Below are 13,268 nucleotides of genomic sequence, written 5' to 3' on the forward strand. Positions count from 1 at the left end.
TTTGTTTTGGGTCTTGTTATTCAATAGTTTTGGTTTCCACTTCAAGCTCGTTTTTTGAAGTCTGATTTGATTTTGTCGTGGAACCAATAGCTTTGGTCGGTGGTTCTTCATAAATCCGGTATGTTTTCAGTTCTCTCCCTCCTCCCCCTGTTTCATTCATCATAGCTATTTATTCAAAACTTAGAGCGCCCATAAGAGGCGCCAATTCTTTCGGTTAAATCCGCTTAGACCCACACTGATTCTTTTCTATTGTTGGATTGAATACGGATGAGTCCATCAACCCGACTTATTTTACCTAGTAGTACTAAAATTTTGAATTGTTTGGTTTTCTAGTAATCTTGAAGTCAACAGTTCGAATAGTTTGCTTTTCGTCAAATCTATTTTCAAAAACATAACAGAGACATGATAGGCTAGGTCCAGTGAACATGATAAGTGTTTATCTTCACTGTTTAATTTCTCTATTGTATTTTTGATGATTCAGATCTTCAGTTCCAAGCACAATTTAAAGGAAACCCAGTTTAGCATTCGTCCAGCTTCTTTTAGGTTCATTTAGCTTTTTATTTGGTATGCTGTTCTTTTCTGATTGTTTTCATCGGTAATATATAATAAGAGCTCACATTGTGGATGATGCATTGTACTTTTTTGGGTCCCCTTTCGTTACTTCCTCTTATGTTTTAGCTTCTTTCATATTATATAAGTATTGTGTGTGTGTGTGTCTTTTTAAAACTGCCAACTTGTGAACGATTTAGTTTTATCCTAACTGTTTTTTTTTTTGTATGTTTAGGAATGGCATCATCAAGCAATATCATCAAATATCCTCCTCTACTTTATGAAGAAGGGAAATCGCCTCTCCAACATAGGAGCATGAACCACAATTGTTTTGTGTCCAAAATTGGAATCTTGAGAGAAGGATTAGGGGTGGACGTGTGGGATAAACTCAAGGACTCATCTCTTGGAGTGTTTATAAAGTTTGCTGAATTAGAATACACCTGGGCTGCGCAGAGAGTTCACTTTCTACTCACACATCAGCTGAGAATCAACAACATTCATGAGGTTTGGTCTTTGATCGATAATAGGCCAATTAGATTTTCTTTAAATGAGTTTGCAGAGATAACAAGGTTAAATTGTGATGCATTTGACCTTTTAGAGAACTTTGATGTTGATCACCATGATTTCTGGAAAGAAATGAAAATACCAACAACCCTTGATGGTCCTATGTGGAGTGAGTTGGTAAAGGTTATTGATTCTAGCAAAACATGGCATCTTGATAAGAGGATGATGGTTGGTAGGTTATGTTTGTTGTCAGTATGCGTACATGGAATTCATCATACATCTAGAATCCTGTTGGCAACCGCTAAGAGAGTTTTAGATCCAGTTGCTTTTGAAAAACATCCATGGGGTCGGGTTGCTTTTAGTAGTCTAGTGAATTCTGTGAAGATGGTTGACTATGACAGAGATTCATACACCATACACGGGTGTGTCATGCTTTGTTAATTTGGTTTTATGAGAGTGTTACTGGAATAGGAGAAAGTTATGGGTTTAGAAGGATAGAAACCACTAGTGTTCCACTTCTTGATTGGCGATCATCTCGAAAACGTATCAACTTCACAAACTTCATCCAAAACGAGAAGAAGTTGCATGGACAGGTTAGTAGTGGTGCTAGTTTGTTACTATCTTTAAAAAAAAAATACTTTTGACATCAACAAATAATTTGTGTGAATTTAAAGTTATTACCAGTGTTAATCACTTTATTCATGGCTTGTAGGTTCGTGTTAGGCATATGGTTCATGTTTCAGAGGAAAACATGTATCCTCTATGGTCTGACACAGATGAGCATACGGATCTACACCTAGACGAGCTACTTAAAGATCTCATTCATAACCGTTTGTCTCTAGATGCTTGGAGTTGTGTCAAAACAGTTGGTATAAGTTCAAAAAAGAAGAAAAGAAGTACTGAAGCTGATAAGGTGAATGACAACAGAGGGTGCAATCCTAAGAAAAAAAGATTGACAGATAGTGATCCTAAATGTGAACAAGGAGAAAATGTAACCAACATGGAGGTAAGGTTTTGTTTTCCTTTACCGTAATTGATTAACATTTTTTGTCTTCTCTATTATGATATTAATGAATATGTTATTGTAGGATGGTAAGGATGACAAGTCAATTTCTTTGGATATTTGGAGGGCGATTGAGAAAATGAATGAGACTATTTCTGACTTGGGCAAAACACTCAACAGTCGAATAGATGCTTTGGAGAGTAAATTTGAAACATTCGTTGAAAAAAAATGACGGTGTTCAAAGAGGAGATGGGTGAGAGGATTAAAGCATTGGAGAAAGAAAGAAAAGAGCCAAAAGACGCTGATGTACGGAATGATGCCAGTTCGCACACCATTAACGATGATGAGGGAACAAGTAAAGCACCTGTAAGTTACATTTTCCTTTACTTCTCATGTTCTGTTGTTGTCTAAAACTTCTCATGTTCTGTTTTTAAAAAACTCGATCACGTCGTTTTATTTTTTTATTTCTCATGTTCTGTTTTTTTTTTTTACTTCTCATGTTCTGTTTTTTTAAAACTTCTCATGTTCTGAATTTATAAAACTTCTCATGTTCTGTTTTTTTTAAACTTCTCATGTTCTGTTTTTTTTAAACTTCTCATGTTCTGTTTTTTTTAAACTTCTCATGTTCTGTTTGTTTTTTTCTTAAACATATCATGAATTGTTTTTCTTCTCATGTTCGATTTTCTTACCTCCTTGGAATGTTTTGTTTGGTTGCAGTCATGGATTGTTGAAATGAAGCAGACATCATAAGATGAATTTCCAGTTCAAAGGGTGGTGAGGAAGGAATCTGTGAAGGTTGGGAAGAAGGAAACTTCCAAGAAAAAGAAGATTACTGGTCTTGCTTCTGACGATGTTGAGGATATTACTACCCAAGTTCAGAAAGCTAAATTGAAAATAGCTTCCAGTTCTGAAGATACATGGTCTAACAAGGAGGATCAGTTGGTACATAAAAAACTTAAGGTGACATTAAACCGCCTTTGAGAGGCTTTGACGAAGTTGGATGGACCTGGACCTTCGAAGACTTATAGACGCGTGCCCCAGTTGGCAAAATCGCAGAAGTATCCTTACCTTGGTAACTCGACAGTCAAGCGGATCATTACAGAGGGTGATAATGTGTTAGGCGATCATCTTAAGCCTGTAGATGATGAGAAACATCAGAGACTTCTGGATTTTCTCAGCCTTGATAAGTATACATCAACAACTCTGAATAGTTTATAAAAGTTATTATCATTATCTATATATGTACTAACTCTTTCTTATATTCACAGGGAAGAGCCACTTAGCACCAGCAACGCAGCTGTGAGATTCTATTGGAAAATTATGACTCCAAGGAAACATTGGCCAAGCTATGACTATGGATGGTTGACAGAACATGTAAGTTTATTTTTGATAATTTAGTATAGGCGTTTATTCAATACTATATTTTCGCTTATTCTAGTTTTTATTTTTTTGAATGTAGCACATGGGTTGTGCAATGGCTATGTTCCGGCGAAGATATATGCGTGAGCCTTGTCTGTATCCTAAAGAGCGCATAGCTTTCTTAGACCAAGATCTGATGACTACATTGAAGAATGACTACATGCAGTTTGATATGGGGCCTAAGAATTTTGTGTTTCGGGATTCCTATGTGAAACACGTTTTTGGTGAATATCCTGAGGAGTCAGCTACGAACAAGAAGTGGTGGATTGATGTGGATAACTTATACGCTTGTCTTTTTGTCAATGGGAACCATTGGGTGGCTTTGGATATTGACTTGCGAGGTAAGAAGATTCACATCTATGATAGCATACCAACCTTGGTGAATGACGAACAAATGACCATTGCATGTTTGCCTTTAAGGCGAATGATTCCAGCGATTTTAAGTGACATGATTCCTGAGACAAACCGTAAAAAGAGCAGAGCAATGTTGGAATTGAGAAGGGTGAAGAAAAATGTTCCTCGGAATGAAAATCCAGGTGATTGTGTTGTGTATGCTCTTAAGTACATTGAATGTTTAGCTCTTCGGAAAACATTTGATGGGCTTTGCGATGAGAACATGTTGGCTCTTCGGATTAAGCTTGCAACGGAATTATACGACGAAGTCAGAGAATTAGCCATACCAGCTAATATGACTGATTCACCTCCTCGAGCTAAAGCTATTATCATCCCTTCCCTAGTTGATGAGTCCTTGTAGACTATTTTGTTTCATTGCCTTACGTTTTCTAATAACATTATAATTGTAGAATATTCTTCTTTTGCATGTGAATTTGAACGTGAATGATGATAATATAACTTGAAGACTATTCTTCTTTTGCATGTGAATTTGAACGTGAATGATGATAATATACTCATTTTAAATTTTAAATTGTTAGTAACAAAAGAAGTGGAGAATATAAAAGAACTTTGAACTAAAAAGAGTTCTATGTCAATGAAAGCATCGTCATTTTCAACAAAAAAATAAAGAGAACTTGGGAAGATAACAAAAATTAGGAAATTATAGAGTACATGTCTTGCGATTATGTCCTACTTGGTTGCAATTACCACATGTGTATTGTTTTCTTGGCTTCTTCTTTTCCATTGCAATTTCCAATGCTGATTTGATTCTTGAATTCTTTGGTCTACCTGGTTGTTGTTTTGGAATCGATGGTCTACATACCTTCGTTATCACATGTCCAGGAACAGATTTATCAAGCTCCCTTGGCATGATGGCATTCTCGTAGGAAGTGTAAACGTAGTGTTTCCGATAATAAGGATGACTCATTGAAATGCGAAAAATGTTTCTGAATTCACCGGCCGCAATTGCATGTACACAAGGGAGTTTCTCCAAGTCAAACCTGCGACACGTACACTTTTTATCTTTCAAATTGACAACATGCAGAGATGTTCCACTTGTTACTTGTACTTGGTGTGCATCGATATCTTGGACAGTAAGTAACTTAGCATGTTCCACACTGCCCTATAAAATAATAGCGACATTATATTAGAAACTTAGTTGTATAACATACACACTTGCTAAGAAAGGATGAAAACGAACAGACCTGGAGAATTTTCTCTACACCACGAGTCAAGTCTGTTGTCATCTTCAATGCATCAGTCCTTCTATCTGAAAACCACCTAGTCATCATGGACCTTATTTCTTCCAATAGTTGTACAATAGGAAAGCTCCTAGCATGTGACATGACCTTATTCATTGATTCTGCAATGTTGCTTGTAAGCAAGTTGTACCTATCACCTGGGAAATGTACACGAGTCCACATACGCACATCAGCCCTTACGAGGTACTCATGTAGTGCTGGATTCATGGCTTCTATCTGATCAAATGTGGTTTGAAAGCCGATAAGTCTAAAAGCATTTGCCGCCTTTTTAACCAAAGCAAATTCTGCTCGACCTTTAAACCGAACCAAAATATTCTTGTACATATGGTATGTGCATATTCCCCTACTAGACTTCGGATAAACCTTTTTAATAGCTTTCCCAATTGATTTGTGCCTATCAGAAATAATGGAAAGGCTTTCATCATCAGGTATCACACAGCTGAGTTGCTTGAGAAACCATTCCCATGATTCATCATTCTCTGTATCAACCACGGCGAAAGCAATTGGAAAAATCTGAAAATTGCCATCTTGAGCTGTTGCTGTCAGTAGTGTCCCTAAGTATTTTCCCTGTAAAAAAGTACCATCCACAACAACCACTTTCCTCAAAAACGGAAATCCCTGTATGCTTGCACCAAATGCTAGAAAACAGTACTTAAATCTTTGAGCTTCATCAACATCAAGCTGTGTAAAAGTTCCAGGATTTGCCCTTTTTATCATATACAAATATGTAGGAAGCTGCTCATAACCACTCTCTGGACTACCCTTGACCAACTCGCAAGCATGCCTTAACGTTCGATATGCTTTCCAATAATCCATCTATCATCAACAAATATTTTTTTTTCACTGTTGTGAAAAAAAAACGGAATAATGCTAAAGCTAAACAAAATAATCAAAATAATGCTAAATAAATGGAAAAATTATACCTTGATTTGAAAGCGTTTATTTAACGCTTCAGCAACATGCATTGGCAGTACCTTGGGACCAACTCCACCAACAAAATCTTTGTACAACTCTCCTAGAATATGATGATCTGCTTGTCGGGCACGTGTAGAGCGCTCTATTACAGAACATGTATGTGCTGAAATAAACACTCGGACCTCAAACTTTGGAAAGTGATTTATTGTTGCAGCTCTTACCCTCCACTTGCATCCTTTAACCCAACACTTGACAATCAATAGTGTTGGTCTCGATTTGTAAACAAAATAATCAAACCTTTGTACCAAGGTTAGTATCTTCAACCGTGTTTCTAGGTGCTCCTTTGTATCATACATTTGCCCAACAACCAAATTCACAGAAGACAAGTCTACCTTTGAGACATCAACAGGTTCCTTATTTTCTTCAATATAAAAAGATGAACTCCTGTTCTTCATTGGCAATTTATGATCCTCTTCTTCTGGTGGAATTCCATACATGGTAAAATTCTCATCATCAGAATCTGTTCCGTCAGAATCATCACAATAATCAAATCTACTATCATCTTCATCGATCTCTTCTTCATTTGTGTCGATGGCCATATCAAGATACTCTTCTCCAACCTGATCATTTTCATCTCTTCCTCGTTTCTTACCTTTGTGATTCAAATCAGTCTGTATTTTCTTCTTCACTTCAACACAAGGTCGACCTGTAACCCTTTCCAATTGTCCCAGAAAAGTGTGCAACTGACGAGAATTATCGATAATAACTGGTCGTGTATCACTGGGTAAATCCTGCAATAACCTCTTCGAGATCTTGTAACTCAAGACAACATCAAATACCTTGTTATCCAGCCTGTAATCCTCATATACCATTTCAATGCAATCATCAAATCTGCTTTGATCGTTACATTGTAGAATTCGTGAGCCCCTTTCATTATCAACAACAAACAACCATTTGTTATTGTCAAAGATCCAATTACCACAAACGAGAATCACATGCTTCATATTCTCTTGGTTGTGTAACAATCACTCTAAAACGTGAAGGAATGGATTAAAAAAAAACCACCTTAAAAGGAAAATAATAGAGAAGTCGATTATGAACCCCAAAAGGAAAGAAAGCATGATTAAATCCACATTGGAGAGGAGGAAGAAGGAATTTATGGAAAAAATAAGATGAACCCAAAAGAGAAAAAAAATTTCAGTCGATATAGGGGGAGGGGAGGCACGATACAAAAGAGAAAAAATAAGGTAAATCCTAGATTCTCGCCATATATGGCAACTGCTACAAAAGTCTGTCGCTTAACTTTAAAAAAATCTGTCACAAAAGGCACTTATAAATCTGTCATTACCCTGAAAAAAATTTGTTGTCACTATATCAACATAAAACAAATCTGTTATCATTGTATTCATATATAATAAATTTGTTATCAAGCAGCAAATTTTTTAGTAGGAAAAAACAACTGTCATAACATAAGAAAATCTGCCATAACGTATATTGTGCATGTGGGTCAATATAGCAATTTTAAAAAGACTTTCGAAAATTTTTTATCAAACAACAGATTTTTCCTTCAATCCAAAAATCAGTCATAACTTACAAAAAATCTGTCACCACTATATGTCAAACTAGCAATTAATTTTACGTTTATAAATCTGTCGCAATGTGACAGATTTTTTAAGTGAAAAATAAAACTGTTACAACAATCATAAAAAATCTGCCACAAAATTCCTAGAAATTTGACTAAAACAATGAAAATCTGTCATGACTTTATAAATAAGTCTGTCGCGTTAAGAAAATCTGTTGTTCACAAAAAAACTGTCGTTACACACTTCAAATAAATCTGCCATAGAAAACAAATCTGCCGTCAAACTCTGCAAATTAATATGCCATCTAAAATAAGTCTACCAAAGAAAAACTGCCATGGACAATAAATCTGCTACTTACAAATTAATCTGTCATTACTTGTATGGCAGACTTTTATAAAAAAAAAAAAAAAACGAAATTGCAGGAATTTTTAATCAAGGGTAATATTGATTTTTTTTTCCTAATAAAGCAAAAAAAGATATTTTCGGTATGAAACTAACCAAACTGACCCTCAAATTTTAGGAGCTAATCTAGCAATTAACTGCTCAGTTTGGATCAAACTAGTGATTTTCTCTTTTTTTTTCTTCTTTCTCAACTTTTGCCTCTAAATTCTTCCAAAAAGTTAGTTTTCCGCTTATACTTTCTCTATATTACATGTAGACCCAAAATTTCTCGTCAAATCGACTTATTATCATTAAATGACATCTTTGAATTTTTTTGACATATAATAATGAAATTTAAGAAGAAAAAAAAAATTGACATTTGACACTAATATAAGCTTTTTTAAATATATATTTATAGAAGAGGGTAGAAATATAATTTAGGGTCTGTTTTGAGAAACCAAATCATCTAAGTCAAAAAACAATAGATATCGTGATTCTAAAGGGTTAAAAGCGCAAATCTTAAGAAAAAAATAAAAACATAAACAAAGCCCCTACTATACTATAAAAAAAGAATTTATTTTTCCTCTTTCTCACTCCCGTAACGGCCCCCGCCTCCACTCTGTGTTCAACCGCCGACGACGTTCGTGATCGCCGGTTAGTCTTTCTTCTTTCTCTTCTCCGTCTCAAACTCATTGGAGAATTCAATCGTGTTTCCAGCTATGTTTGAATTGTTCATTGTTAGGAATTTAAGGAAAGCTATTTGTGTTTAATTTTGGTAGTGTTGCGGCTTTATTTGGCCTAAACAGATCTTAGCTATTCCGAATGTGGAGTCCTTATTAAGCTCCCTAAAAAAACCCCTGTGATCTTGCCTATTGGATTGGTTTTGAAATTTAAGAGTCTTGAAGCTCATAACCACTGTGGTAGAATGTAATTGGCTTATAGACCCATTTCTTAGGCTTGTATGACAATAGAGATGGATGAGGATGATGCTAGTAACGAGGTGAAACCACTTATGTAACGCATTTCCAGTTAATTCTTTATTATGCTAAAAATTACACTTATTAGGTTTCTCTTTAGTTATTTAAAAGGGCTGTAGCGTTTGGTTTTGTTTATGTTTTTCAGTTTCCCTCTCCAGGACAAGTGTAGCCAAACCAACACGAATTGGTTATACCACTAAGACGATTATGTAATACAAGTTTGTTCTTTGGCTATGTCATTTTACAGAAATGACTGAGGCAGAATCCAAGACTGTTGTTCCTGAATCAGAGTTGAAGAAGAGAAAGAGGGAGGAAGAATGGGCACTCGCCAAGAAACAGGAGCTTGAGGCTGCCAAAAAGCATAATGCTGACAAGAGGAAACTCATTTTTAACCGGGCCAAGCAGTACTCCAAGGAGTACCAGGAAAAAGTATATTTTTTCTTTTTCTAATTCAAGTTTAATTTGCAATTTTGTCTAATGTGCGAAATGCAAATTCATGGAGAGTTTTCTACAGGAAATGGAGTTAATCCAGCTGAAGCGTGAGGCAAAGTTGAAAGGAGGCTTTTATGTTGACCCGGAAGCAAAATTGCTTTTCATTATCCGTATCCGGGGGTAATGTGATCTTCAATCTCCCAAATGTGAGGGATGTTTCACTTCTAGAACTGTTTTCTCATTTTGTTTTTCATTCATCAGTATCAATGCCATTGACCCAAAGACAAAGAAGATTTTGCAGCTTTTGCGTCTAAGACAGGTAACCATCTTATGATGAGAGATTTGTACATTTAAACCAAATTTAAAAAGAAAAAAAAAAAAGAAAAAAAAAGGGATCGTATCTGACACTATGATACTTTATTGCAGATTTTCAATGGTGTATTCTTGAAGGTCAACAAGGCAACTATTAACATGCTTCGCCGTGTTGAACCCTATGTGACCTATGGGTACATCTATTCTCACTTACAACATTTTAAAACTTTTCCATTTAAGTCTGTTAGTCTTACCCATGGGAAACTCTTGTTTTCCTCAGGTACCCAAACTTAAAAAGTGTGAAGGAATTGGTTACAAACGAGGTTTTGGAAAGCTTAACCACCAGAGGATTGCCTTGACAGACAACTCCATTGTAGACCAGGTGAATACCTTCGTCATGTCTGGTTCTATTCATATTAGGATGCCTTTTCTCCCACCCTTTAATATTGATGCTTTATCAACAGTGTTGGATCAAATTGGTCTCAAAGATTTGGATTGATGTTAATCATCAAAAGTCTATATTTATATTCTCCTATGTCGTTGAATCAGGGGCTAGGGAAGCATGGCATAATCTGTGTGGAAGATCTGATCCATGAGATCATGACGGTTGGGCCACATTTCAAGGAGGCCAACAACTTTTTGTGGCCATTCCAGTTGAAGGCGCCATTGGGAGGGATGAAGAAGAAGAGGAACCATTATGTGGAAGGTGGAGACGCTGGAAACCGCGAGAACTTCATCAGTGAGCTCATTAGGAGAATGAACTGAATGGTAAGAGTTTCTGCTCTAAAACTACCTAGGAAAAGTTTTGCTATAAAGTTGAAATTATGATTGCTTGTGTTGCCATTGAGACGGAGACTTCAAATTTTCCATGTTTTAAATTGTAGACTAATTTCATAATTGTCCCATATAAATTTGTACTTTACACCACATCATGAAGAAAGTGTACAGGGTGAAGCCTGGTGTTGATCTCATCCATTTCGTTTTTCTTGTTAGTTTTTGGACACTTGAAACTTTTTTATATAGACTGATATGTATGCACATATTATATTTGCTTAGATTAGAGAAAACCCTTCAACACAAATTTTGGAATGAAGGTATCTTTAGCTTTTCCGTTGCTTTGCTTGTGACAAACCAGCAAAGTAATTCACCACCATGAATACTTATCTTGTATTGATTGGTGGAACATTATTATCTCTGTTCGGATGGAAAGTTTTATTACTAAAAACTGATGCTGCCGTGCAGGTAGAGTAACCAATTCTACTCTGCTACAAAGTTTCTGTTAGACCCCAAAGATTCCAAATTAAACGTTTTGCCTTGAAATTAAAACTCCTAGGAAACATTAGCGTAACGGCGGAAACTTAAATTTTGATATTCTTTAAGTTTGAAATGGTAAGGACTCGTCATTTATTTCCGTTCACGACATGATGACTACATCGACAGACTTGCATTGCATATAGTACATGACTCATTTGATACAATTGATAGAACAGAAACATACATTATCTTTTGCGTTGAAAACTTGTTTGTATTGGCAAATACGGTGACATGTATGACAAATCGGCCGAGAAACACCATTGTTTGAAGCACCTTCGACCTCCAAACCACTCACTTTGATCGTATGGCCAGATTTAAAATAAGGATATTTCCCTAAGATGCAGTCGACATGTACAGTGGTGCAGCAATCAAGGCAGGAGTAGCAAAAATTCGCTATGTCTATGTTTTCTTCACAAATCTCACACCACCACTTAAGCTGCTCCTCCGATCTTTTCGAGTAATAGTTCTTACCGTATAGAGTGAGTGAATGAGTGTCACACTTGTATTTTACCAATTGTGGTAAATTCAAGCATTTGAACTCCAAGGGGTACCAGCAATTTTCGTAACATTGTGCTGCAAACCATGAAGATTGAGTGCAACCTGCACAGCTATAAATAAATTCATCAAAATATACTGCGAGATAAAGAGGATGTTTGTGCGTACAATGGTGGAATGGTTCCGCAAAAGAAGCACACTTGACATCTATTTTAAATCCACAATCTTCTTCGCTACACTTGTACATGAATCCGCAAGAGCGTTGGTTACATACAGTGCAAGTGAAGAACCCATTTTCGTAGTTCATCGTGTCAACATGTATGGTTAGCGGATGAATATGTATCGCATGTTCCATCTTCCGAGGAAGACTCGCACACACGTCGTGGAGAGCAAAGTCGCATTGCTTGCAACCTAAGTAACTACCAAATTCAATTGGAAGGCTACATGCTTGACATACTTGTTCACTTTCCTCGTTGTCGTCCATATCGAGTCTCAGTAGGTCATGTTCATGGCTAAAATGGCGTTTTGATTTTGCATCTATTTCCACCAACGCCGCAAAATCAACTTCAGAGTCAATCTCTTCTGGTTCAGGTTCTTCTTCAAGATCTTTTCCATCCCACACACTGAAAGTAATTATACATGTTGAATGGACAACATAATTGCATGTTTTATCAATACAAGAATATCCTCCATATCTAGCTTCAACATATTCCCGACAAACTCCACAAATGTTATCGCCATGATCATTGATACGAAGATTGTGAGAGAGACGATGTGAATGACGTGTGATCTTTATAACCTTTGGTAAGTATATACAGTGTCTATGTACAAAGAAATCGCATTGCAAACATCCGTAATATATACCTTTATCTTCCCTCCCACAAACCTCACAAGGAACAAAAATCTCTCTACGAATGAAAGTTAGAGTATGCTCATAAATCTTTGGATAAGTTATTGTGAGACAATCCTTGTGAAAATGGGATCTACATCCACGGCAATAATATACTAAAGATTCAAAAGAAACCTTACTTTTACACAAATTGCAGATTGCTTCTCTAGATTCGCATGGAGATTCTTCAAATATGTGTCTAGGGTGGTTAGATTTGTAATACATTAGGACGATGTGATTTTGTAAGAGATGGGATTTCTAACTTGATGTATTTATTATAGACTATAATCGAGTCATGTCGTGTATATAGATAAACTGTTACTCTCCTTCTATATAGGGTACGTACAACAAAGAAGAGGATATCGATGGATGCTTGGGGAACAAGCTAAGTCCATAACAATACTTTGTACATGGACTTACGCCATTGCAATTTTTTTTTTTTGGTCGAATGTGCTCTATTACATTCTAGACAATTCGTTCGAGATATGTCTGTTAGGTCTTGTCGTCTTGATTCGGTTAGTAAAGAACAATAATGTTACTTTATTATAGTCGTATCTGATTACTTTCTTTGTTTGTAAAACTTGCAAGGTCTGAAGTCGGAACCAGATGCTAATCTAAAAAATTAGGGTTCCAAATTGTCGTAGGCCCATTTTGCGCCAAGGTTTTCATTGGGCCAAAATTAAAAAAGATAGTCCATGATCAGTTCCTTGTTCGTCTGCTTGACCGGTCTCTCCCCTGTTGGATTCCCTTGAAATTAGTAAAAACTGCTGATATCGAACAGGTAGATTATATCCAAACACATTTACTAAATGTTCGTTTCTAGATTCGAAGACCAAACAA

General features: G+C 36.2%; 3 protein-coding genes and 1 pseudogene across 4 annotated transcripts; 2 read left to right on the forward strand and 2 right to left on the reverse strand.

Moving 5' to 3' along the window:
* The first annotated feature begins 786 nt into the window (after positions 1 to 786).
* LOC104767488 (uncharacterized) lies at positions 787 to 4,229 on the forward strand (annotated as a pseudogene).
* Positions 4,230 to 4,529: 300 nt separating this feature from the next.
* On the reverse strand, positions 4,530 to 7,049 carry LOC109125418 (uncharacterized). The gene is made up of 3 exons (XM_087500496.1): positions 6,054 to 7,049; positions 5,074 to 5,946; positions 4,530 to 4,991 (listed from the first exon to the last, which is right to left on the reverse strand). Exons 1-3 carry the CDS (start codon positions 7,047 to 7,049, stop codon positions 4,530 to 4,532), a joined length of 2,331 nt encoding a protein of 776 aa, XP_087356622.1.
* A 1,503-nt stretch (positions 7,050 to 8,552) lies between these two features.
* Positions 8,553 to 10,703, forward strand: LOC104765142 (large ribosomal subunit protein uL30w-like). 2 transcript variants are annotated; one of them, XM_087500606.1, is made up of 7 exons: positions 8,553 to 8,663; positions 9,234 to 9,415; positions 9,501 to 9,598; positions 9,680 to 9,737; positions 9,845 to 9,924; positions 10,011 to 10,112; positions 10,280 to 10,703. In XM_087500606.1, exons 2-6 carry the CDS (start codon positions 9,236 to 9,238, stop codon positions 10,087 to 10,089), a joined length of 495 nt encoding a protein of 164 aa, XP_087356732.1. In that variant the 5' UTR covers positions 8,553 to 8,663; positions 9,234 to 9,235; the 3' UTR covers positions 10,090 to 10,112; positions 10,280 to 10,703. The 2 variants fall into 2 exon arrangements, with proteins under 2 accessions (XP_087356732.1, XP_087356731.1); XM_087500605.1 differs by lacking the exons at positions 8,553 to 8,663; positions 9,234 to 9,415; positions 9,501 to 9,598; positions 9,680 to 9,737; positions 9,845 to 9,924.
* Positions 10,704 to 11,104: 401 nt separating this feature from the next.
* LOC104765143 (uncharacterized) lies at positions 11,105 to 12,870 on the reverse strand. Its single transcript, XM_019241019.2, has one exon. The coding sequence runs from the start codon at positions 12,651 to 12,653 to the stop codon at positions 11,196 to 11,198; it is 1,458 nt and encodes a 485-aa protein (XP_019096564.2). The 5' UTR covers positions 12,654 to 12,870; the 3' UTR covers positions 11,105 to 11,195.
* Positions 12,871 to 13,268: the final 398 nt, after the last annotated feature.

The sequence above is a fragment of the Camelina sativa genome, chromosome 19 (genome assembly GCF_030686135.1).
Source record: "Camelina sativa cultivar CO46 ecotype springtype chromosome 19, ASM3068613v1".
NCBI lineage: Eukaryota > Viridiplantae > Streptophyta > Magnoliopsida > Brassicales > Brassicaceae > Camelina > Camelina sativa.